This window comes from Jatropha curcas, chromosome 1, assembly GCF_041381405.1.
Source record: "Jatropha curcas cultivar XTBG-Jc1 chromosome 1, XTBG_Jcur_1.0, whole genome shotgun sequence".
Lineage (NCBI taxonomy): Eukaryota > Viridiplantae > Streptophyta > Magnoliopsida > Malpighiales > Euphorbiaceae > Jatropha > Jatropha curcas.
Genome location: NC_143151.1, coordinates 4,710,363 through 4,734,427, shown reverse-complemented (window position 1 = coordinate 4,734,427; position 24,065 = coordinate 4,710,363). Strand labels below are relative to the sequence as shown.

The window sequence follows — 24,065 nt, the reverse complement described above, 5'->3', positions numbered from 1 at the left end:
AAACCTTTAGACAGGCTTGTTTAAGACTCATTTGAGTTAAAGGCCACAACATTGCTTCGTTTCTGCACCCATCAACATTCCTCCACTGCTCCACCTGAGAATCAATCAAAGACAGATATAACTTAAAAGAAAGGTGGAACAGAAACCCAACTATTTTTAGGCGGTTCCGACAATGGTTTTGGAACGACCCGGTTTTAGTTTTATTAGGACTTGAAACAGTAACAAAATAATTTATTTCAAACTTTTTAATTTTTTTTTAGATTTGTAGCTTGAATAAATAATAATAAATATTGAAAAATACCAAATCAATTTAATAAAGTTTTTAAAATTTATTTTAAAAATTTATAATAAATATATAAATTGAGTGTTTCTTTAAAAATATGATTTTAATTGTTTTAAACCGGAACCACAAGTTCTAATTTTAAAAAATAAAAAATCAAAATCAAAATTTTAAATACATAATTTCAATTATATCTGAAACCAAGAACTATTGATCATGGTTTAGTTTCAAAATTGACCGGTTGAATTTCAATTTAAAATCGTACTGTTGTCTTCCTTTTTCAATCCCATCCCAAAGTGATCAATTGTGTATAAAGAAAAAAAATATTAAAATAAAAAGAATATATTTTTTGTTTTCCTTTATCTCTCGCGATAAGATCTTTTAAATTATAATGAATAAAGGATTGAGTAATAGATTTACAGTGGATCTAGGTGGTCTTAAGCCTACTTGGCACTAATATCTGTCCGGCCCATAGTATTAGCTCCAGATAATTTCCCTCTTTGTTCGGTTTGACTTGGTACCCTTTCTTGTGCGGTTTGGTTAGAAAGTGGCCCAAAATCGATTGAATAAACAGAATGCTCATCCCTAGGGGTTATGGGAAAGATAAATGGGACTATATGAGGCAAAAATGTCATTTTGTTCGCCCAGTCATTACCGATTCGCCATTTTAAACAGTCAGTAATTCACTCTTTTGGCCTGTTTTTGATTCTCATAAGCAGAAGATGTTTTTTCACATAGTATTGGAGAGGAATATGCAATTGCATCCGCGTTACTTCGGGCGCAATCTCCGCGACAATCTCGTTTCCAAGCTCATGAAAGATGTTGAGGGCACGTGCAGGTTATGTTTTGTTTCTGCTTTGGCTTTCCTTTTTACATTATCAACTTTCAATCAATTTAATAACAATCAAAATCTTCAACTTTTCATGGGATTTCAAGAAATTAACCAATCCCATCTCTGAAATTGAAGATTTTCAATTTACCAGGGAAGAATGGATTCTTAAATAAGATTTTAGTTTTAGAGAAGATTTGATGTACTCCGTTTTAGTATTTTTGGGTTCTTAGTTATTTTTATTTGCTCGGCACGAGAAGAAACTCAACTTTCAACCTGACTTTGCTTATTCGAATCCTTGGTTTATGACACTATGTCTCTTATGAGTTATGACACTAGACTAAGCCTGCATATTTGTAAAAGCTGAAAAGGAATCGAAGTGATGGTGCTACTAATGATATCCTAGAATGTAGCACTTCAGGTCATTGATAATGGGTATTCTGAGAAGTCAAGGTTCCTTGGGTTAGCTATGTAGTCTCAGAAGAAAATTTGGGAAGAAGCCAGTTGGTTTACAGGAAACTTGTTGTGGAAAGATCCAATTTTGATCTACTTCTGTTGCTTGATGCATATTTTTAGATGAGTTGTATTTGTTTCTAGATTTTATCATATTACCTTGACTGAATAGCCTTCATAACCTGTGATGCAAGAGATGGACCAATGAATATAGTTACTTCAATTTTCTATCTGCATTTAATTGATTAGGATCCGTCCTTCAAAAAGAAACAGCAAAGTGTTCTCCATTGTGGTTTAGCTCAAATTTCAGATTCTTTATATGGGAACCTAAATGAAATTAGTCACATTTTTTGTAAGATAATTGATTGATTGCTTGCTTGCTTGCTTACTCTTCAGTAGATGATGAATTATTTTGTGGGTAAACATCATTCTAAATTGTTGGCATTCCTGTAGTGGTCGGCATGGCTTTGTGGTAGCAATAACAGGCATAGAGAACATTGGTAAAGGGTTGATCCGAGATGGGACAGGATTTGTGACATTTCCAGTGAAGTATCAGTGCGTTGTGTTCAGGCCATTTAAGGGAGAGATTTTAGAAGCTGTTGTTACCATGGTAAATAAGGTATATGCTTCTCTTTTACCAATCTAACTCTTTAAGAAATTATAGTTGTGAATTTTTCCAGTGTAGCCAAATGTATGATTTTATACATAAATATGGCAGATGGGCTTTTTTGCAGAAGCAGGGCCAGTTCAAATTTTTGTTTCAAACCATGTAAGTACTGCATTTTACTTGAATGTTTCTTTCCTAGAGGATTATGAACTTTTTAAATGACCTTGTCTTACAAGAGTGCTTTTATCCTTCATAATTTATGCATGTTTGCTGTTTTATTATATAGAAATGCAGGGAGTACTTAAACTTTTTTGTTAGTATGTAGGATATTAAGAAAATGGAAGCTATCATTTTATTTATTCCAGTACTTTTGTTTGGCCTTGTTGTTTGGGTTTGCAACTTTCAGAAAGCCAAAAATGAGAGTAGGAAGAATTTGTTTTTGCCAATCTCACATTTCTGTTAGCAATAAAAATGTATTTTTTGTTTAATGTTAGGATGAAAAGAAATGTAACAGTAGTTGAATGTCAAACTTCAATTTTCAGATTTTTCTAAAAAAAGGTGTTTGTTTTAAGGAAAATTGGAAAGCCATTTTTTTTCCTGATACTTCTTTATCTCTCTATCAGTGCCACTTATTGGGTGTATAATAGTAAAATCCTGATGTATTTTACACCTCTATCATGCCCTGAATGTAGTTCACTTGTATTCAAGTTTGTTAGTTTTCCTATTATAGTATTTTTCTATTCTATTGAATGTATTATTTCTCTACCTCTCTCTCTCTCTCTCTCTCTCTCTCTCTCTCTCTCTCTCTCTCTCTCTCTCTCTCTCTCTCTCTCTCTGTCAGTACCACTTATTGGGTGTACAATAATAAATCCTTATTGTATTTTAAACCTCTGTCATGTCCTAAATGTAGTTCACTTGTATTCAAATTTGTTAGTTTTCCTATTATGGTTTTATTTCTCTGCTCTATTGAGTGCATTTATATACACAAACTGTTAAATGTATCTTCTGTATCTACAACTTAACATTTTCATCTTTTGTTGTAGCTAATACCTGATGACATGGAGTTCCAATCTGGGGATATGCCAAACTACACAACTTCAGATGGATCAGTATACTTTGCTTTGGACCTCTTCTGAATGAGAATCTTCTCTTTTTTTTTTTCTTTGGTTGTGTGACAAACTTACACTTGTTATTCATGTGTGACACATCTTTCAGGTTAAGATTCAAAAGGATAGTGAAGTACGACTAAAGATAATTGGGACTCGAGTTGATGCTACAGAAATTGTATGTGCTTAAATCTCGTGTTTATTTCTTGATATCTCGCTACTTTCTCTCATCAGCCATAAGTTCAGATGGAATTTCCTTTCTCTGGACTAGAATTATAAAGAATTTATGCTCTTTAGAACCGGGTTGTGGTTGGCATCTAATGAGAATTATTTTACAAAGGGAGGAATATAATTTCCATTTTAGTGCACGTGATATGATTTGGAGAATTAGGGAATGCTCAAATATATGAACTGCTTTGGCATTGATATATATCTGGGTTAAATGAATTCCTTTGTTTATGCACCTTTTTAGCATTTTATATTTATATGACCTGTTTCAGCTGATGTATTTCCATGGAAATGACAATATTGCAAAGTACGACAGAAACAAAAAAAAGAAGCTTACTTGTTTCACCAATTATGTTGCAGAAGTTTTCCATTTTGGTTTCAACTTATATAGTTCTGTGCTTTTCTGTCATTGTCAGCATCAGTTCGGCTCCAGTCTACCTTATAGTTTTGGATATAATAATATCTGGATAAAGGGGATCCAGAAACTATAGTTTGTTTGGGTTGTTTTCAATAGATGGTGGTTTCATACATTTAGCACTTGAAAAGCAATTTAGGGAATATAACCATTTATAATTTTGTTTTGCAGTGATCAAAATCTAGTTCTTATTGTGTTTTTTTTTTTTTTCTTCTATTGTCTGCAGTTCTGCATCGGTACCATAAAGGACGATTTCCTGGGTGTGATCAATGATCCAACAGGCGCTTAGTGGAGTTGCTCACAAGAAACTTCTAGTGCATCAAACTTACCTTCTTGCAATGTATTACTGCTTACTGTATGGTTCCAAGGGCATTAACTTTGTCTTGGACCTTAAGAATTACTGGTACCATATATTGCTGAATCACTGTAGTAGGTTTCTTTTTCAGGCAATTGAAATTAGAACCTTGGAAATCATTCTTTATTTTCAAGCTTGATGGTCGAGTCTACCGAGTCAAAACACGCTTGGGTTCAACTTGCAGAATCTTTGAGTTCGAGTTTGAGCTCGAGCTTATTCAAGTTTATTTTGCACATTAATTTGAGAATAGATAAACTTGTCTGAAATTTTGATACTAAATGAGTTGAGCTCGTGTAATTTGATTTTTCTATTATAGTTACAACAACCCTAAGCCTGATTCCAAGCTTGGAACTAAGGTTTAGTTTAGTTGAGTTCAAAATAATTGATTGCATCCGGAAAAATTGGAGGGATTAGAATTTTCTTTTTTTTTTTGTTTTTTTTTGTGCCATCAGTATTAAAATGACATTTAACATAATTAGATCAAATTTTATTCTCTGTATATAAATTCTATAGTTTAAATTCATCTGTTCCAAATCAATTGAAAATTTGATAAATAAAATCTTAAATAAAATATAAATTGTTAAGTTAAAGCGTGCAAATATTGATCCGACGGATGATTGTTATAATTTTTGAAACAATAATTTATATATTTTTCAATTATCTAATTAGTGTTTATCAATATAATTTTATAATAATTTATATATTTTTCGATTATCTAATTAGTATTGATCAATTTAATTTTATAAATTAAAATATATGATAGAAATTTTTTACAAAATTAAAGATATTTAATAAGTTTTATTTTTTAAATTGAAGTATTTAATATATAAAAATAAAAATTTAAAGTATTGCAAATTTTTTATATAAATTATTAGGTGGAAGTTATACACTACGTGATACATTTTGCTTAATATTTTTTTTTTTTTTTAGGACCGGCGCATGAGTTTTTTGTACTAATGTACAGCAGCATATATTAGAAAAATCCCAAGATCCCAAAATCATACAAAAGAAATACATTCAATTGGTCTGAGATTTTCAGAGAGGGAGATGAACTATATGAAGCAAAACCAAGTAGAAAATCTTCTTGAAAGAATTGAAACCATTTTGGTCTTTAAATCTTAGAAGCAGAAGGCCATAATTTTATCATCTTCTCAATGTGGGCTTTTCGCTCTCCTCAAACCGCCAAACCACCTTCCTATGCCTCTTTCTTACATCGTTCCTCTGCAAAGCCACCAATTTGCTTCATAAACGTAAACCCCAGATACACCTCCTCCTCAACCAATAATAACCAGCTAATACAGTCTCTATGTGAACAAGGTAACCTAAAACAAGCACTTAAGCTCCTTACAGTTGAGCCTGAACCAACCCAACACACTTATGAGCTTCTGCTTCTTACTTGCACCCGTCAAAACTCTCTCATTGATGCTCAATTTGTTCACCGCCACCTTCTTGAGAATGGGTTTGATCAAGATCCGTTTTTGGCTACTAAACTCATTAATATGTATTCGTTTTTTGGCTCCATTGATAATGTACGCAAAGTGTTTGATAAAACTCGCAGGAGAACTATCTATGTTTATAACGCTCACTTTCGTGCACTTACTTTGGCGGGTCATGGAGAAGAGGTGTTGCGTTTGTATCGTAGGATAAATTCTCTTGGTATTCCCTCTGATAGATTTACATATACATATGTACTTAAAGCTTGTGTTGCATCGGATGCTATGATATCACTACTAAAGCAGGGGAAGGAGATTCATGCCCAACTTTTGCGACGTGGGTATGAGGCACATGTTCATATTATGACTACTTTGATAGATATGTATGCAAGATTTGGTTGTGCATCGTATGCAAGTTCTGTTTTTAGTGAAATGCCAGTGAAAAATGTGGTTTCTTGGAGTGCTATGATTGCGTGTTATGCAAAGAATGGAAAACCTTTTGAGGCATTGGAGCTTTTCAGAGAAATGATTCTTGAAACCAAAGATTTGTGTCCAAATTCTGTGACAATGGTTAGTGTGCTTCAAGCTTGTGCTGCTCTTGCAGCTCTAGAGCAAGGGAGGCCGATACATGGGTATATTCTTAGGAGAGGACTTGATAGTATCTTGCCAGTTATTAGTGCCCTTGTTACTATGTATGCAAGATGTGGTAAGCTTGAATTGGGGCAAAAGGTTTTTGATCAGATGGATAAGAGAGATGTTGTTTCCTGGAATTCTTTGATCTCGAGTTACGGGGTTCATGGATTTGGAAAGAAAGCAATCCAAATTTTTGAAGAAATGACTGATAAAGGTGTACTGCCGAGTCCTATATCATTTGTTAGTGTATTAGGAGCTTGCAGCCATGCAGGCCTTGTTGAGGAGGGGAAGAGTTTGTTTGAGTCGATGCATAAGAAGTATGGGATATACCCTAGTGTAGAGCATTATGCTTCTATGGTGGACCTCCTTGGTCGTGCCAATAGGTTAGAGGAGGCTGCTAAAGTTATTCAGGATATGCGAATTGAACCAGGGCCCAAGGTTTGGGGTTCTCTCCTTGGATCATGTAGAATACATTGTAATGTTAAACTTGCAGAGAGGGCAAGCATGAGGCTTTTTCAGCTTGAGCCTACAAATGCTGGGAATTATGTGCTTCTTGCTGACGTTTATGCAGAAGCTGGTATCTGGGATGGAGTAAAAAGAGTGAAGAAGCTGCTGGAAGCTCAAGGACTACAAAAAGTACCCGGTTGCAGTTGGATTGAAGTTAAAAGAAAAATATACTCATTTGTGTCTGTTGATGAGTTCAATCCACAGATTGAGCAGCTCCACGCTTTTTTAGTTAAACTATCAACAGAGATGAAGGAGAAAGGCTACGTGCCACAAACTAAAGTTGTGCTCTATGATCTTGATGCAGGGGAAAAGGAGCGAATTGTACTAGGCCATAGCGAAAAACTAGCTGTTGCATTTGGGCTTATCAATACAAGGAAAGGGGAAACAATCCGGATCTCCAAAAACTTGAGGTTATGTGAAGATTGCCATTCCTTTACAAAGTTCATTTCCAAGTTCACCAATAAAGAGATTTTGGTAAGAGATGTGAATCGCTTTCACCATTTCCAAGGTGGGGTTTGTTCTTGTGGGGATTATTGGTGATTATATGCAATAACCAGTTTGATTTTTTTTTTTTTTTCCCTCATAATAAATAATTTTCATAAGTTATACCGAAAAAAAAAAAAAATTCCATAAGAGCTTAGGTCACACAAATATATGTATAGTAGCATACATATTTGTTTGAGAAATTCTAATGAAAACTCTTGAGGAACCTTTATATTTTTGTTATTGCATCAACTTTCAAATACTTCTATTATTTAAGCACTCGTATGCAATTCTAATTTTTTTTCTGTCAACAATAAAAATAATTATGCTTGTAAGCAGAGATTAAATGGAATCTGATACTATATTAAAAAGGAAAAAGAATCATCCGAAAAAGGTGAAGATTTGTTGCCATAACTCAGATTAATTGCCTCTAATTTCTTCCAAGTATAATTTGATTTACATGTGCTTTCTATGGTTTATTATTACTAGAATTAGTGAATATGATCTTTTCCTTCAGTTCACTACTATGAGTGATCTCTGGTTTCTGTTATAACTATGCACGCATAAAATTGAAACTCATAATAAAAATTCAAAAAAGATGATTGTCAAGAATTACTTAATAAAAGTGAATTTCTTGTTTGCTGTCAATTATTAGAAGTTCTTATTTGAATTGTATAATTTACCAAATGCTTGTTTTAGGAAATGGTTGTAAAGAATTATTTTGTGGTCATGGTAAAAACATGTCGTCTGGCTTTCCACTTGGACAGATTCAGCCAATTTATATGAACAAGAATCAAATCATGCTTCTTTCTTTTCCCCCCTTTTTAAGTATAATGTTCTGTTTATGATGGACAAGATAAATAAGATTTAGATTTCCAAACCCTCAACTCAATCAGAGTAGTGCTTATTATTTGTTCAAAAGCAAAATTGAATATTTTTCATTTTTATTTTATAAAGTATTTACTAATTTGTTATATAGAGAAACTTATAAGGTAATGTTTGGATCGAATGTTTGGATCGAAGGTTTAAAATTGTATAAAATTCATCAAAATATATAGAATTAAAAACATTATCATAGAGTGCACACCGAGACATAGCGTAATGGTAAGTGCATATACGATCCGACAATTGATCCGGTTTGAATTTCCCTCCCCTAATATTGAAAAAAAAAAAAAAAAAAAGCATTATCATACAGTTGTACAATTTCTTTCGGTTGGTGTAGAATTTAAATTTTAAGTATTTTTAAAATTTTTCGTCCATTAGAATGAGTTATTTGATAAAATCTCACTTCTCATTAGTAATTATTAAAATGAGGATTGTAATTAGAGTAGACATATGATGAATTTTTTTTTTTTTTTAACAAACTATACGTTTTATCTTGTTTTTGTTATGTAATATGAAATGATAGATATGTGCCAAACTTATAGCTTGAACAAAATTCATATAATACATAAAATCCCCCCAATCAATATATGCTATTGTGATTGACTTATTTTTTTATGAATTAATATTTAATAATTATGTGGTTCTTTCACAATGTGTTGTGACTATGGAGGTTGATTTTCATTGTATTCTCTTGGAAAAAAATTATCCAATTATGATCCAAATAGTTTTTTTCAATATTCATTAAAATTTCAGGAACCGAAAAATTTACATGGAAACCTCAAATTTAAGAAAGATTTCAATAGGATTACGTTTTTTATATACAAAATATTAATTTATATTTATCAGAAATTTTATAATATTAATTACCATCAAATTGATTACTACAGATATAATTAAAAAAATTCAAACTCGAAATATTTTCATTTCATACATATATAAATGAAGAGTAACTAGACCATTAGCTATTGACTTTTGGGACTTCTATTTAATTAATATAATTCTATAAAATCAAATCTTCCATGAATCAAAGTAAAAACTAAAAAGTTGATAATAATCTCTCAATTCACTCAAAGAACAAAACCCTGATAAAAAAAACCCCTAGCCCGCCGTGTCCTACAACAGAACAATTCACTCACAGTCCACTTTTGAAGCGAAGTCGCGCAAGTCACTTGATCTTCTTTCCCCTTCAATCAAACAAAAAGCTTAAATAGTAATCCGCCATTTCATTTGATTTTCGGTTTGTTTAAACTTTCATGGCGACGGCAGCTCTTTTGCGTCGTGTCTCCAAAACCCAAAACTTGAGTCTCCTTTGTAGACCCAGTAGAAGTTTAAATTTCACTTCTATTTCAGCTCTAATGGACAGGAATCCCATTGGAGTCCCCTGCCAAGGTAATCCATTTTCTCTTCTTTATCAATGAAGTATGGTTTTCCAGTTCAATCCCTTTTGTGGATTTTAATTTCATTGCATTATTGATAGTACATAAGCAAAAGTAAAAATAATAACCCATTTTGTGTTATGGCGTAACTCATACCTATTGATACTTCATTATTCATTGATATATGGTTAGGAGTACTGTATTTCTATGGTTGAACATAAGAAGAAGGGCTAATTACTATTTAGTCATTAGGTTTTGCTCAAATACACTAGTAAATATCTCAGTTTTTTATACTAGTTAGCCCTTACATTATAATTCCACTATGCTATAAGGTCCAACGACAGTTTTTCCAAGTAAGTGACCATGAAATGTCAAAAGTAACTCTAAAAATGGTTACTATGTAGTCTTTATGCTTTTAGTGAAAAACACTAATAAGGACCTCGATTTTCATAATTTTACATTATTTAGTCCTTGCACAGTAATTCTCCTTAACGATGTTTTTGATATTTCACAACCATTTAATGGAACTAACCATTGGACTTACTAGTATACTAGAAATTATAATGCAGAGAATAAATAGTATAATTTTGAAAACTGAGTTTCTTACTAGTGTATTTGATAAAAACATAGGGACTATAAAGTAATTACCCATAAAAAGAAAGATAAAGATTTTTTTTTTAAAAACAAGAAAGAATTTAAAGAATTGTTTCTTAGGTCTAAAATTGGAATGAATTGCCAAGTGTGAGGGCCTATTAGCCTTTAAGCAATGATCTGAAGGACAATTAATTTATTTTTCTATTCCTTTTCGAGGGCTATCATAATTGAGAGGAATTCCTCAGTGATTTAACTCCAAAGATTGAAAAATTTTGGAGGTTGGCAAAATCCAAGCTAAGATGTTTAGATATGCCATTCTTGAGGACGTGCGCTCCTGAACAGTGAACAAACTTTGCGTTGCAAGCTCTAAGTTCAAATCAATGTGCAACAAAATTCAATAGTTAGTATAAGAGTTGTTGCTTATTCAGCTTCTTGCTTCTGGCTGTAGTGAGATCAATAGTGACTGCTGTTGAAACTGTTGCTGGGTTTGATGAGATGGTAGTTGGGACCCAACAAAAATTCTACATGTTGGGTGGAAAAGGAGGTGTTGGAAAAACAAGCTGTGCTGCTTCCCTTGCTGTAAAATTTGCTAACAATGGCCATCCCACAATAGTGGTCTCAACTGACCCTGCTCACTCCTTAAGTGATTCCTTTGCCCAGGTATTAGGACTGACTTCCTCTTTTTATGTCTTTAATCATTCGCGCCTTTTTTTCTAAGTTGTCATTTATGTGAAACTGTACACAGTGACATCTAATCTTTAGAACAAACTTGCATTTGGTTTATTATCTCCAGGATTTAACAGGAGGGATGCTTGTTCCTGTTGAAGGAGTGGATTCTCCATTATTTGCTCTTGAGGTATTTGTTAAATGACACTATTTATTTATTTTTTTTTCCATGATGGGCCAATATTTCATCGTCACTTCATTTATATGCATATTTAAATTTTAGCTTTGTGATAGATAAACCCTGAGAAAGCTAGAGAAGAATTCCACACAGTAAACCCAAAGACTATGGATGGAATGGGCCTTGGCATGCTTGCTGACCAGGTCAGCATGTCTAATTATTTTTGTTTCAATAACATAAATGTTGCTCTTTCCTCTCTCCATTTGCTTTATTATTTCTATAGGCATGTAGCGAGTACTAATTTGTGAATAAATACACAATTAAATCTTGATTAACTGTTCTAGCCCAAGAGATTTAGAAGTTGTTAACTTTGCCAGCCCAAGAGATTTTGAGTGCTAGTGTCTTATATAGTTATATCTCTTCTAAATCTACTTTGGGAACTTTTTTGCATATCTTTTATGGATATAGGGCTTATGTTTGACTCGTATAGTTGTGGCTATCTTGTGTACTCGCTGTAGCTAGGGGAACTAAAACTGGGAGAGCTATTGGACACTTTTCCACCTGGTCTGGATGAAGTTATTGCGATTTCAAAGGCATGTAGAGTCTCCTTTTCTTACTCTAACTGATTTGCTAAATTTCTTTTTAGACTTTTGAAGCAGTCTTTGTAATTGCAATGGTGCTTTGTAGGTTATGCAATTTGTTGAATCCCAAGAATATAATAAGTTTACTCGGATAGTATTTGATACTGCACCTACGGTTTGTGATTTTTTTTGGAATATTAGATATCACTTTAAATTCCATTATCTGGTTATCACTTATTTTTCTCTTCTATAGGGCCATACACTTCGGCTTCTATCCCTGCCTGACTTCTTGGATGCATTTTTAGGCAAAATGATGAAGGTATGAGTTCAAAGCCCAAACTTAGATGGGCATTTGTTTCTTTTTCTCTTTCTTTTTTAACCAACGTTTGAAAGAAAATATTGATGTTAAACGTGAAAGAAGTCTAAAAGATTTTTGTGGGTCTTATAATCATGTTCTAAATGTCTTACAACATGGTTTTTCATTCTGTGTCCTAAGATACATTATATTTTATTTGGAAGTCCATCGTGATAGAAAAAAAGCTAGTTCTTGAAGTATTTGACTTTCTTGTGGAATTGTATACAGTCATTTCATTGTCTTACTGCTGTTAGATAACTGAAACTTTGTTCCCAATTATTTACTGAATCCAGCTGAAAAAGAAGCTAGCTTCAGCAACTTCAGCACTCAAATCTATGTTTAGAAAAGAAGAGGCACAACAAGATACTGTGAGTATAGAGGTTGAATTTGATAGTTGTGCTCTTTAATCTCCAAATATTTTGTCTTTAAACTTGTAGTCTGACAAACAGGAGGACAAACTGGAGGTATTAAGAGAGAGGATGGCTAAAGTGCGAGACCTTTTCCGTGACTCAGACAGAACCGAGTTTGTTATAGTAACAATTCCAACGGTATAACATCAGCTCACCTTTTTCAATATGGACATCAATTTCTCATGTAATAAAAATGAAAGATAAGCTCATTTACTTTTTTCAATTTGTGCTATCAAATTTCATACATCATTTTCTTCCAGTACTGCATCTGTGATATGTTTTATTGTGCTTTTTGATGAAAACTCAATTACATAAATTCAGTTTCAGGTTAAATTTTCTCAGCACTAAGTTGTCCGCTTTGCTTGAAGAGTAAAATGGATGTGTTGTGAGAAGCAATAAAATATCGCATATTTATACGGAAACTTGTGCAGATTAATATCTATATTTTAGTACTAAGTTAGGAAAATAGTGTTGTATCTAAATACATTCAGGAGTAAGCAGTTGGATTATACTAAATGACTTGTTGCAATTTTACAACCTCTTTCTAATGGTCAAACCCATAGTTCTACATGATGCAGGATCCACCAAGGAACTTTATGCCGTTCAGAAATACCCACACATACATATATTTGTGCTATAGATATACATAGCGATTATTTTTCTCAACTTGAACGGCAGTGTGGAATTGCAACCAAGTTTCCGAATTTAGGATTCAATAGCCACAAAGTTAAAAATAGGGTACAATGGCAAGAAAAGCTGTAACGTAGTTAGTGTAATATGCCTCAAACATATGGTTGTCACATAGCTTCTGTACAGTGAAAAATGGGTCTTAAGCACTTGCTTGAACAATTATTAATTAATCACCTTGTCACTCTGTTGACTTTTGTCCATTTAAGATTATGGCAGTAAACGAGTCGTCAAGGTTGTGTGCATCGCTAAGTAAAGAAAGTGTTCCAGTTTGGAGGCTTATTGTCAATCAGGTTCTGCCTCCATCTGCATCACATTCAGATTGCAAGTTCTGTGCAATGAAAAGGAAGGTACATCTGATATTTCCATTCACGATAAGTAGTATACGTTCCTTAGTATTATATATCTTCTACACTTTGCTTTGAGTCATAGATGCCACAAAAATATCTTTACTAACTTTTTGTCAAACGTTCCTGGTTTAAATATTCTGGTATCACCTTGACCTTTTGCACATTTAAAGTAGAGAAATTTCTCTCTGTTGCCCAGAGGAAGATATATCCTGGGGAGCTGGGGCAGAAATTCCTTGCAATTTTTTGTAAAGTATGTGATACCTTCCAAAGAAGTGGGATATATTTGTAACCTCCAAATACATTTATAGCCTAGTAGGATTATCTTGTTCAAGGCCCCTTGCAATTGCTATTACGAGCACCAGAGTTTAGGCCAAGAATAGGAGTAATTTCATTGTTCTATTGATGTAGCTATTTGCAATAAAGATTTCTATGGTTCCAAAAATGATTTTAGGAAAAATTTCAAATTATAATCTGCTGAAAATTATGCCTAGAGTTCCTCATTTCAACATTGTGTGATGCATGTTACCGCATTAGTTATGAATCACCTTGTAGCCCATTTGCTAGACATTTCTCATAAGATGTTTTTAGATACAAATATGCTTATTACTTTCTGTTAAAGCATTACAGCAGCTTCATTTGCATTTCTAATATTATAGGATCAGATGCGTGCGCTTGATATCATCCGGAACGACCCACAACTCAGCAGTTTGAGATTAGTCCAGGCACCTTCATTTGATGTCGAGATAAGAGGCGTCCCAGCACTTAATTTTATGGGCAATACAGTTTGGAGATAGAATTTATTTTTTGAAATATACATCTTTAGATATTCTGCTAAATTAACAAAATGTCTGGATATTAGGACTTCTAATTTACATTGCCTCGGGCAAGCTGATTATATGGAGGCATTAGGGTTGTAGCTGACATAGGAAGGTGCAAGAAAACTTGAGAGAAACTACTCTCTGCAGCCAGTAGAAGTTTTTTTTCATGCTCACTGCTTTCAACTATGTAAAAAACAAGAAACAGAAGTGCCTTTATCTAGAACTGGAATGTCTGCAGTAATGTTTTCTTTTAATATTGTTTAAGCAACGAATTCAAATATTTTAATTGAAGGTATAAGTGCCAGAAAGAATATTATCATTGATGGGAAAATATGATTAACCAGCTTTCTTTATCTCGGAGTACTGGTTGAACCTACAACCTTTTATTTTTCACTGCATTATTGTCCTTAGCAAATGCATTAATACAAAGGAAACAAATTAATGGGCAGAGGTTATATTTCTTCTTGGCCAAAATACTACATAGATTGCATCCCGAACTTTTGAAAAACAACCAAATGGCACCTCCAATTTTACGGGGGATCATTTATGCATCTAAAATAAATTTTTTGGCACCGACCACAGATCTCAAGCCCCAACAACCCATTATTTTCTTCCATGGAAGCCTCACATCCTTATTAAACACACCAGATTCCAAAATCTAATGGCAAATTTTTTTTTTCGTCCTCTTCCACCGTGATCTCCTTCATGATTTTGTTGATGGGTTTCTTCTTAAGCATCGAAAGGTTGCTAAGATCAGTTTCGGAGAGAGCTTTGGTTATTTACTTGATTGATTCATCACGAGGAGAAATAGAAGCCAAACATAATGAATTTAAAGGAGAAGAAGAAACTACTAAAATAAGCGATCGAGTCTTATTGGTTTGATGTAAAATTTTAGGATCTGGATAGAGTTTTTTTGTGGGAGAGATCCATGAGTTTAGAATAGGCGTTTGATGAGCATTGTAAAAGCATCGTTTTTCTCCTACTCTGAGTTCTCTCACTATGCAACAGGCAATAAAAGAGTTTTATTTATAATTAAATTTTATTTGTTGAAACTCTCTCTTTTATATGATAAACTCTTCTATTTCAAACCGGATCAGGATTAAGGATTTTTTTTTTTTTTTTTTTTTCATTCAGAAATTTAGAGTTGAGAGTTGGATTCGAATTTTTTTTTGTAGAACTAAAAAACAAATTTGAATTTTTTTAAAAGAACTAAAGAAAAAAGGGATTTGCACTAAAATGAATATATTCCTTTCACGCTCCATTATGCAGCCGTATTCACTCTCAGCTGCCAGCTTGGAAAGGTGCCAGCTTGGGAAGGTACTTAATTGGTGTAAAAGATTAACTAGAGGTGTATAGCTAGTCCCTGCAAAGTTAGGAGTGCGGTGGTTCAGCATGCAATCCATGTATTTGGTCATTTCTTCTAGAATTTGGACGGAGCTAAGCTTTTTCCTGATATTCAAACGGAAGAAAATAGAACTTTTTTATTGTGTGTGTATCACTTTCTATGTATATTATTTACGCTGGAAATAAAACTAACCATGCTCCTATAAAAGATGTTACAGTTTATATTTAAAAAAAGAATGAAAAGAAAAAGAGAACAAGAGGAATAAAAAGAAAGGGGAAAATGGGCGTGCCTTTATTAAATTCCTACTCTGGTGTTTGTCAAATAGGTATAACAAGAGAAGGGGAAAAGAGAAGAAAAAGAAAAAAGATGAACCCTTTACACAAAACGATAATACAGAAAGTTACTTTGGTATGATTTACATTGCGGCCTCATCTAGATTAACATACTGCTTTGTGGATGAAATTCCTTTATACATGTTTCCCCATAAACAATGAACCCCCAAGTAGTCTTCTTCAACTCCTTGAAGGACTACCGACCATATCTTTTCTCAGCATGTTTCAATTCTGTGTAAGTTTCTAAGAATGTTTGCATCAATATTTTTCTACTTTGTACATGAAGTGTGGAATTTACTTCTTATGAAAAGTAATCATGTTCATGAAGGCGAGAATACGGCAAGCTAATCCAAATGCAATGAGGAAGATTAAACAACGATACCAGTGACCGAGATCGTACCCACTTTCCATGAGCGAACCACACCGCGTTATCAACCATACACCATAGTATCTGAAAGTTAAAGATGGAGCAAAATCAAGATTAAGCTGGTAAACATACAGAGACTAATTATCACATATGGGGAAGCATAGTGTAAGAAACCTTTTGGCATTTGATATAACAAATGCTTCCAATGCCCATTTAGTGTAACACAAGTCAGATAGTTTTGTAATAAATTTGCTGTCTCCGCGGGTTGCTATTAGAGTCAAAACAACTGGAAGAAGCACTGCCCACTGCATAACATAAAAGGTAGCTTGTGAGGGGAAACTTTGTGTATCTGTAGTTTGTCTATATATGCATTGTTTTCGAGACACTTACCAGTTGAGCTGGACCAGGGTCAAAGCAAATGGCTAGTCCATAAGCTATCCCAGTCACACAGTAAACCAGACAAATCAAAACTACATAATTGTCCGTGACTGTTGATCTTGGATTGTTAAAGAAATAGAACATTGATAGATACACAAGTGGCTTCACAAATGTGTTGAAATGATCAACTGTATCCTTTGCAAGAAAATAAGCCAAGCTGCTCATGCCAGAAGCACTCTCTCTCCAGTAATGTAGCTTATCCAAAGAAAATGATCTCAGAGCCGCGATCTTGCAAAGTAGAGCTGAAATCCATCAGAATTTATGGCCAGTGAGAAAGCAAACCATGCACAGAATAAACTTGTATGGAATTTTACTTGAAACTTTTCTGAAAATTACATAGCTACTGTAAGATTGACATTTTAAAGACTGCTTTTTGCGTTTTCCCCCTAAAAGGAATTCTACAATTTTCTCATTCAAAACATCAAGCATCAAACAAAGGCCAAATCAATTTACTCATTCATACATACCATTGGTCACTGCATATACAAGAATATTTATAAAGGATTTGAACTTACAAACTGCAATGACGGTGTATGTGTAACCAAGAACTCCGAAAGTTTCATCGCTCACTTTAGCTAATGTTCCTAAGCAAATTCCAGCAAGTAATAAAATTAAATAATCTACAGCCTGTGTCCTTGCTTCTCGTAGTCTCTGTTTGCATATCCTGAAGGGGAAAAAAAAGAAGAAGTCAAAAGTAATCATGTTTAAACCATTATGATGAACTCACACTTGATGCTGGCAAAAGATTCAAAGGTTTCAGTAAAACTACAAGAGCATGTTATTCAGCAATTCCAAATTCACAAAAAAATTAATAAAAGAAATTGAGAAACAGGAGTAATTAATTATTGACAATTGATCATGATAAAAAGTATTGGCCTTACCTTCCCAAGAAGTATCTGTACTGTAGAAAAACACCAGGGGTTCTCCTATTGGATAAGTCGCCTGAGTCTATAAAATTGTTTTCTATATCATCTTTCTTCACCTCGACAGTAGATTTCACATCCTGCCAGAACTCTCCAGCAAAGGACTGTGGTTCAGATCCATTTTCACTTGAACTGGCTCCATGAGTCGAGTCACTCGTTGATGCTTCCAATGCATCAGCATTCTGCAGCATATCCATAGGAACTGGGTAGCCATTGTGAAGCATCCATCTAATCGGAAGTTGTTTATAGTTCACTCCTGCAGGTTTTACTATCCCCTCTAAAATGTCAATGAAGTAATCTGGAGGATTCTCACGCTCAGGTACTGTAATTCCGAGGCCACTAAAGTACTCTTCGACTTTCTTCACTGATCCATGGTACACTGTTAAGCCCCCCTTTGCTAGAAGTATCAAATCATCAAACATCCTGAACAATGTGTAACTGAAGAAGGAAAAAAAATGTTTTTCTCATTTAGCAAGCATATGGCATTAAAATGTTATAGAAAAGCAAAGAATACGAAAGTACAGTACACAGCAAATAAAAGTCATCTGGATTCTTGTAATGTAAAGCTAAAATTTACCTCGGTTGGTGGACAACCATGCAAATGTTTACCCCCTCAAGAGCTTCACGTCGCAGAGCTCTAAGCAGCAAAAGGGAAGAGGAGCTATCCAAACCAGATGTAGGTTCATCTAATATCAGAAGTGAAGGTTCCATAACCATTTCAAGCCCCACATTCACTCGTTTCCTTTGACCTCCAGAAATCCCTCTCTTCTCCACTGTTCCAACTAGAGAATCTCGCACATGCTGCAGCCCTAAGGCCTCTATGACTCTTTCAACAACTAGAACCTTTTCTGGTTTCGGTAGATCAGCAGAAAGCCTACGATAATGAAAAGCCAGTAATTTAAGATGCTTAATAAACCGAAAAGGGGATATATATATATATATATAATGTAGCTTCCCTGTTGGACGAATTCACTATTGCATACCTGCATCTTGCACTGAACCAAAGATTCTCCTCTACTGTCAAGTTTCCATGCACAATATCATCTTGAGGCACAAAACCAATGATTTTCTTGTATGCCTTGATTGGTTCTGCCTTACCATTTACCAAAACCATTCCAGACACATGGCATCCACTTGCCTTTCCAGTCAAAGCAGAAAGAAATGTTGTTTTTCCAGCCCCAGAGGGACCCATGACAGCGGAAACTCGGCCAGGTGATAATTTTCCAGTCACACACCTTAGCAGATGTTTGTTTTTATGCTTCAAAGTGAGGGTTAGGTCTTTAAACGCTATCTCAATCATGGGTCTCTTTCTAATTTCAATATCACTAGCCATTGAAAGCATCCCAGAAAAGGTTAGGTTCTGATTCTGCTCCTGCATAGCCTTTTCCTTCTCAATCTGTCCATATGCATACCTGAACATTTGGCTCTGAGTATGCAATTGCTTACCCTTTGGTGCATTCTTTTTTAGATTTTTATCTCCTATCTCCATATTGAAGCCTTCGTGACTCTCAGGATTATCCTCAATTTCATGCAGCATCTTTGTAAGGCTCGCTTTTTCCTTTTTCTTTCCTTTTGAATCACCTCCATCTTTACCTTTACCAGTGCCTTTTGACATCTCTGCTTGTCTTTTAGATCTTGTACGAGAAAATGTGCGAGATAATTGAGTTTGCAGTCCAATTGCGTGCTTCTTGGCAATGTCTTTTGCAGATTTCCATTTTTCCCGTGCTTGTGCAGTTTCTCTCACACTTTGAACTGCCTTCTCCCTAGTTTTTGCTTGTCTTTTCTCTCGAGTTGCGAGAACTTGATCAGAACAGTTATAGATGATGATAAGCAAAAAACACAATCCAGCCTGCATTGAAAAATGAAATGTCAGAGATGATGGTTCTGTGTATAAGATAATTTGTATATGTCATATAGCAGAAAATATATGCACGCCTAGGATTTGGATAATGTTTAATGGTTCCAACAACATAAATTATCAACAATTTCCACTAACGGCAAAATATAATGTCCAATAATTTCACTGATAATTTGAAGATGTAAAATAAAATGCACCTAGGAATAGATCAGTAGATATGTTTTCATTCGAGCCTTTAAAAGGAGTTGCATAATGCTTTTTCAATCAATCCTGCATCCTTCCTAATTATATAAGAAATAACACGAATCCAAGCTGCAATCCAGTCAGGGAACCAACACCAAGGGTTGTTTGGTATAAATGAAGTCTATAAAATTTTTGTGGAATTCATTTGAAATTTCATATTTTCATGTTTGATTTGAATGATAATATTCATTTCAGTCCCATGAATTCAATTTTGTGGAATTCAATCTAAGAGACTAAACTCTATTATCTATGAATGAATTCTATCCTTCAAGTTCTTTTCTACCAAACAAGAGGAAAAGCAAAAAAAAAGTAACCAAATAAAGAAAGCAGTTTAGTTGATGATTCTTTCACTTATCTTAATATTCAGACTGCCCGTGGCTGTTCTTATTTTAAATTAGCCCATAATATAACACTCTGAAATTTGATAGCAAGCAGGAGAATGAAATATCAAATTCTTCTCCAAAGCATAACAAGAATTGAAATATAGCACAAATGAAATCATCATAGAAGCTCAAATATGTCATAATGTCAAAGATTAAAGTGTAATTGGTCACTTACAAAAATCAAGATGCCATATGCAGTGATGTTTTGATTTGTTGATTTTGGTTCACAAGTTGCCAACTTAAAACACCCTGCAAAGACATCAGTAAGAGCAACAGGCAATCAGAACCATCATCTTGTTAATTAAACCAAATTTCTAATTCAAAAGGCATAGATACTTAAGACAAAAAAAAAAAAAAAGAAGGGTAGTCCCCAAGAGACACCCAAATGGCTAAAACTTGGTATTCCAATTTAGATATCCTAAAATTCAACACCTAATAGTGTTTTTATGGACAAAGGAACCTACCTGCTTGAGATGTAGAACCAGTCCTACAGTAATATCTGAAACAAGGAAAGCAGATAAGTTGCATCAGTAATAAAGAAAATGATGCAATGGATAACCGTGATATGCAGTGAAGGGGAAAATAAAATTTTTTACAGCCAAATAAAAATAAATGTAACTTGCAATTCTATAGAAATACATGGGCTGGAGGTTTTGGGATAGTTATCAATACCCACTACTGCAAGGCAGTTTCTGGACAGTGGATGGACAAAATGATCCTGGTGGACAGAATATCTCTCTGCTACTCAAAATATCAGCCCAAATATCAGCTCCCCCACAAGTATGATTTGGCCTTCCAGCAGGTGTTTGGTAATTGTATCTGCAAAACATTTCTGCTAATAAATATTAATGTATGCTAAAGTAGAAGAAAATTGAAGCAAAAGGGTAGAGAACAAGAATGAACTTACGGGTCACATATACCGGTGGTTTTATTCAATTTTGAAAGTGGGCAGTAAGCACCTAGCGGGCATGCTTCAGTGAAAAGATGGACAAATGACAAGCAACAAAAAAATTAGTCGAAGCTCAATTTGGAACAAATGACAGTGCATCCACTAAACAAGATAACTGAAAGAAAATCCAGCGAGTTCCAAGAAGTTGTGCCTCAATACAGAAATTCCAAGTATATTTACGAGAAGGCACTGCTGATACTTTCTCTATATAACTAAAGTAAGCTACAACTCTTTTTTCTGAGCATGCAACTTTTAACGCAACTTTATTTTGCAAGGTGCACTCTATTAAGTTAGATCATATTACAATTTCATTTCCTAATTTCTGGAATTGAACTACAAAATATGTCTCTAGAAAAAATCTCACACATTCTAACAAGATGTATTCTTGGTTGTTTTGGGAAAAAAGTCCATCTCCTAATTGGTTTCAAACTCAGGAACACTGAGTAAATTGATTATATAGTTTTTCATTGCAATCAATCAAAATATTTAGATATTCAGGACTTTCCTTGGTAGCAATAGCAATAACACAAAGTTGATTGGAATAGAGTGCTTTCGGTAGCAATCCAAGCAAAGCATATATTCGTAGGCTTATTTATATGAATACTTATGTTTAGATATAAGTGTTTTATCTCATCATCCAGAAGTAAAATGATAAATGAGAGAGAATGTTTATAGAGAGCATCAAAGGTGATATGGATGGTTATTGAGGCATAAGAGAAAAAGGCTGTATCTAACCAACAAATGTAAAAACAAATACCAAGGGACAAATACAATCTGCACAGTTAAAGATTAAGAATACTTACGTATCATGCACGTAAGACCATGGGGGCAAAAGAAACCCTCACAACAGGGTTGACATTCTGTGCTTCTATCAGGCATAGTTTCTGAATTTTTGAGGTCAACCTTTTTACCACGACCAACACTACAAGCCCATCCTGGCTCACATCCAGAAACCCATGTGCTTAAATTACAGTTTTTGTTAGGTTTTAAATAATTGGAACTCTTTGATCCTTGTGAAAAGAAACTATTGAAGTAGAACTTGATTTCTGCTGCTGTGCATATCCGCTGTGTCATATCTCCTGATCCACCAAAGCCCATAAGAAATATTCAGGATAATTGTATAGCTGAAGCCTAAAGGACACTCAATTATAATGATAAAATTAAGAAATTATTCAATAAATTAAGTCTATGTTTGGTATGATTATAATTGAATTTAATAAAATTAATGGAATCAAATAAAATTCAACAGAAAAAATGAACGAAAATTTAATTGATTTCATTACATTATATTCACTTTCATCACCAAACACAACATAAGTTGTTTATTGGGGTAAAGAAGTGCAAAGTATTGAATGAAGCCAATGTAAATCAAAGCATTAGGCCCTTAATTCGAAAGCATATTACTTGCACAATATCCTCATTCTCATAATCTAAGCAGGAAAAAAAAAAAAAAACAGGAGGAAAGAGAACCAAACTTTTGAGTTTTGATGAATCCAACTGCATCTAAATATCCTGTTGTTATGCTTAAACATGGTTGATTCACAAGATTAATTTCTTTATGTAGTTGTTACCCCAAGGCTTTCTACTCTTTGCTTACAACAAGAACTCATACTCTTTCTTTCCAATTTGTAAACCAGCTTTTAGAAAAGCACATTCTCTTTCTTTTCAATTCTAAATTAGTTTCCATAAAGGAACAAAATTATAACAAAAAGTAAAAAAATTCATCTGGACCAAGTTGTAGAGCTTCTACTGAAGTTGAAAAGCAAAATTAATGAATTATATGTCAACTATGACCTTTGCATCTTCTAAGGAAATGCATACAGCTTATTTATGTTTCTATGGCTCAATAGATGAGGCAGTGCTTCACTAAATCAGGAGCTCAAGTCTTTAATCCCCGGAACCCCTCTGCTTTTAGAATAATGTTACTGTAAATATTTGTTTCATATTCTATATTATTATTTTAAATACATCAGAAATATGTTTTAAAGTGGAAGGGGGTTCTCAGGGATTGAACCAACCAATGCAGGTGCTCGATCAAATGGCTACTAGTTCAGTGACATTGCCTACCCCGTATTGAACTTAATAACATAGACAGATACAAATAATAGGAATTGAATTGAATATACCATACCTTTAGTTTTCCTGGCACAATCCGTAATAAAATCTGTATTTTTGGAGAAATTGAATGCCATATTCCAATCTGAATCCCTGCAAAACCAAGCCAAGACATCTAAACCTCCATTCCAAATATCTTTTCTTTAAGAAAAAAAAAAAATTTATGAACTTATACACACACGTCCGTTATGCAGAAACCAAAGTGTTTCTTTATGTCACTCTTGAAAACGGCGGTGAAATTTGAAAAACTGTTATAGACCAGCTGGGAGAGGAGTTGCTCCGCGGCTGGATTATTGTTGCTTTGAGCATCCTGGCAAGAAATGGGTTGCACAGATAATAATAAGATAATAGCAAAGACATGGATTACAGAGAGAAAATAACAACTTTGTATATTATTCTTCTCTCTGCTCATATCTTTCTATCAAGAAACGTTACAGTAGGTAATATTGTACATAAAGAGGACAAAAAAAAAAGATAAGATAAGAAACTGATTAACCAAAAGAAAAAAGGTTCAAAAGAGGAGTATTGATAAAGATGGTAACAGAGAGATTGCGAAGATGATGAATTTGGAGCAATAGTAACCAAGGGATTTGGAGCCGTTAAGGTTGGTGTTTTGTCGGAGCAAGAAATGGCGGAGAGAATGATTTGGCGGGGTAATAGGGGAGGGAAAGTTTAGAAATGCAGAGGGGTTAATTGGAAAGCTTTATACGTTTGCTCGAGTAGGAAGGAATCTATTATAGAAAAAAAAAAAAACATATATTCCAACTCGGTTGTGTTTTTTTTTTTTTTTTTTTTTTTTTTTGTTATAGTAAGATTTTTTTTTCTTTTGGCCAATAGGATTTGTCCATTCTAGATTTCTTTTTTTAATCATCCATTCTCCACT

The 24,065-nt window shown here is 34.0% G+C and overlaps 4 protein-coding genes across 5 annotated transcripts; 3 read left to right on the top strand and 1 right to left on the bottom strand.

The window, feature by feature from the left end:
- Positions 1-877: 877 nt before the first annotated feature.
- Positions 878-4,392, top strand: LOC105628055 (DNA-directed RNA polymerase II subunit RPB7). Its single transcript, XM_089716049.1, has 6 exons — positions 878-1,118; positions 2,016-2,181; positions 2,281-2,331; positions 3,213-3,278; positions 3,385-3,453; positions 4,145-4,392. Exons 1-6 carry the CDS (start codon positions 1,003-1,005, stop codon positions 4,205-4,207), a joined length of 531 nt encoding a protein of 176 aa, XP_089572175.1. The 5' UTR covers positions 878-1,002; the 3' UTR covers positions 4,208-4,392.
- An 826-nt stretch (positions 4,393-5,218) lies between these two features.
- CRR2 (Tetratricopeptide repeat (TPR)-like superfamily protein) lies at positions 5,219-7,600 on the top strand. Its single transcript, XM_012209369.4, has one exon. It carries the CDS (start codon positions 5,428-5,430, stop codon positions 7,384-7,386), a length of 1,959 nt encoding a protein of 652 aa, XP_012064759.1. The 5' UTR covers positions 5,219-5,427; the 3' UTR covers positions 7,387-7,600.
- A 1,594-nt stretch (positions 7,601-9,194) lies between these two features.
- Positions 9,195-14,520, top strand: LOC105628057 (ATPase GET3B). Of its 2 annotated transcripts, XM_012209370.4 has the most exons (11): positions 9,212-9,603; positions 10,633-10,844; positions 10,978-11,040; positions 11,145-11,231; positions 11,547-11,621; positions 11,716-11,784; positions 11,863-11,928; positions 12,258-12,332; positions 12,414-12,512; positions 13,271-13,411; positions 14,068-14,520. In XM_012209370.4, exons 1-11 carry the CDS (start codon positions 9,468-9,470, stop codon positions 14,203-14,205), a joined length of 1,161 nt encoding a protein of 386 aa, XP_012064760.1. In that variant the 5' UTR covers positions 9,212-9,467; the 3' UTR covers positions 14,206-14,520. The 2 variants fall into 2 exon arrangements, with proteins under 2 accessions (XP_012064762.1, XP_012064760.1); XM_012209372.4 differs by lacking the exon at positions 13,271-13,411 and having other exon boundaries at positions 9,195-9,603.
- A 1,316-nt stretch (positions 14,521-15,836) lies between these two features.
- On the bottom strand, positions 15,837-23,788 carry ABCG28 (ABC transporter family protein). The gene is made up of 14 exons (XM_012209713.4): positions 23,362-23,788; positions 23,199-23,275; positions 21,871-22,146; positions 21,026-21,089; positions 20,791-20,937; positions 20,583-20,617; positions 20,294-20,367; positions 18,618-19,483; positions 18,212-18,508; positions 17,593-18,072; positions 17,227-17,375; positions 16,664-16,953; positions 16,448-16,578; positions 15,837-16,357 (listed from the first exon to the last, which is right to left on the bottom strand). The coding sequence occupies exons 1-14, from the start codon at positions 23,592-23,594 to the stop codon at positions 16,201-16,203; spliced, it is 3,276 nt and encodes a 1,091-aa protein (XP_012065103.1). The 5' UTR covers positions 23,595-23,788; the 3' UTR covers positions 15,837-16,200.
- Positions 23,789-24,065: the final 277 nt, after the last annotated feature.

Bases quoted from the DNA above. Each gene is read 5' to 3' on its own strand.
- LOC105628055 (XM_089716049.1), top strand. From the start codon at position 1,003: ATGTTTTTTCACATAGTATTGGAGAGGAATATGCAATTGCATCCGCGT. The intron at 1,119-2,015 runs GTTATGTTTTGT...GCATTCCTGTAG, and splicing joins GATGTTGAGGGCACGTGCAG to TGGTCGGCATGGCTTTGTGG. The intron at 2,182-2,280 runs GTATATGCTTCT...TAAATATGGCAG, and splicing joins TTGTTACCATGGTAAATAAG to ATGGGCTTTTTTGCAGAAGC.
- LOC105628057 (XM_012209370.4), top strand. From the start codon at position 9,468: ATGGCGACGGCAGCTCTTTTGCGTCGTGTCTCCAAAACCCAAAACTTG. The intron at 11,232-11,546 runs GTCAGCATGTCT...TACTCGCTGTAG, and splicing joins TTGGCATGCTTGCTGACCAG to CTAGGGGAACTAAAACTGGG. The intron at 12,333-12,413 runs GTGAGTATAGAG...TCTGACAAACAG, and splicing joins AAGAGGCACAACAAGATACT to GAGGACAAACTGGAGGTATT.
- ABCG28 (XM_012209713.4), bottom strand. From the start codon at position 23,594: ATGAGCAGAGAGAAGAATAATATACAAAGTTGTTATTTTCTCTCTGTA. The intron at 21,090-21,870 runs GTAAGTATTCTT...TTTTCACTGAAG, and splicing joins TGGTCTTACGTGCATGATAC to CATGCCCGCTAGGTGCTTAC. The intron at 20,938-21,025 runs GTAAGTTCATTC...AATGTTTTGCAG, and splicing joins ACCACCGGTATATGTGACCC to ATACAATTACCAAACACCTG.
- CRR2 (XM_012209369.4), top strand. From the start codon at position 5,428: ATGTGGGCTTTTCGCTCTCCTCAAACCGCCAAACCACCTTCCTATGCC.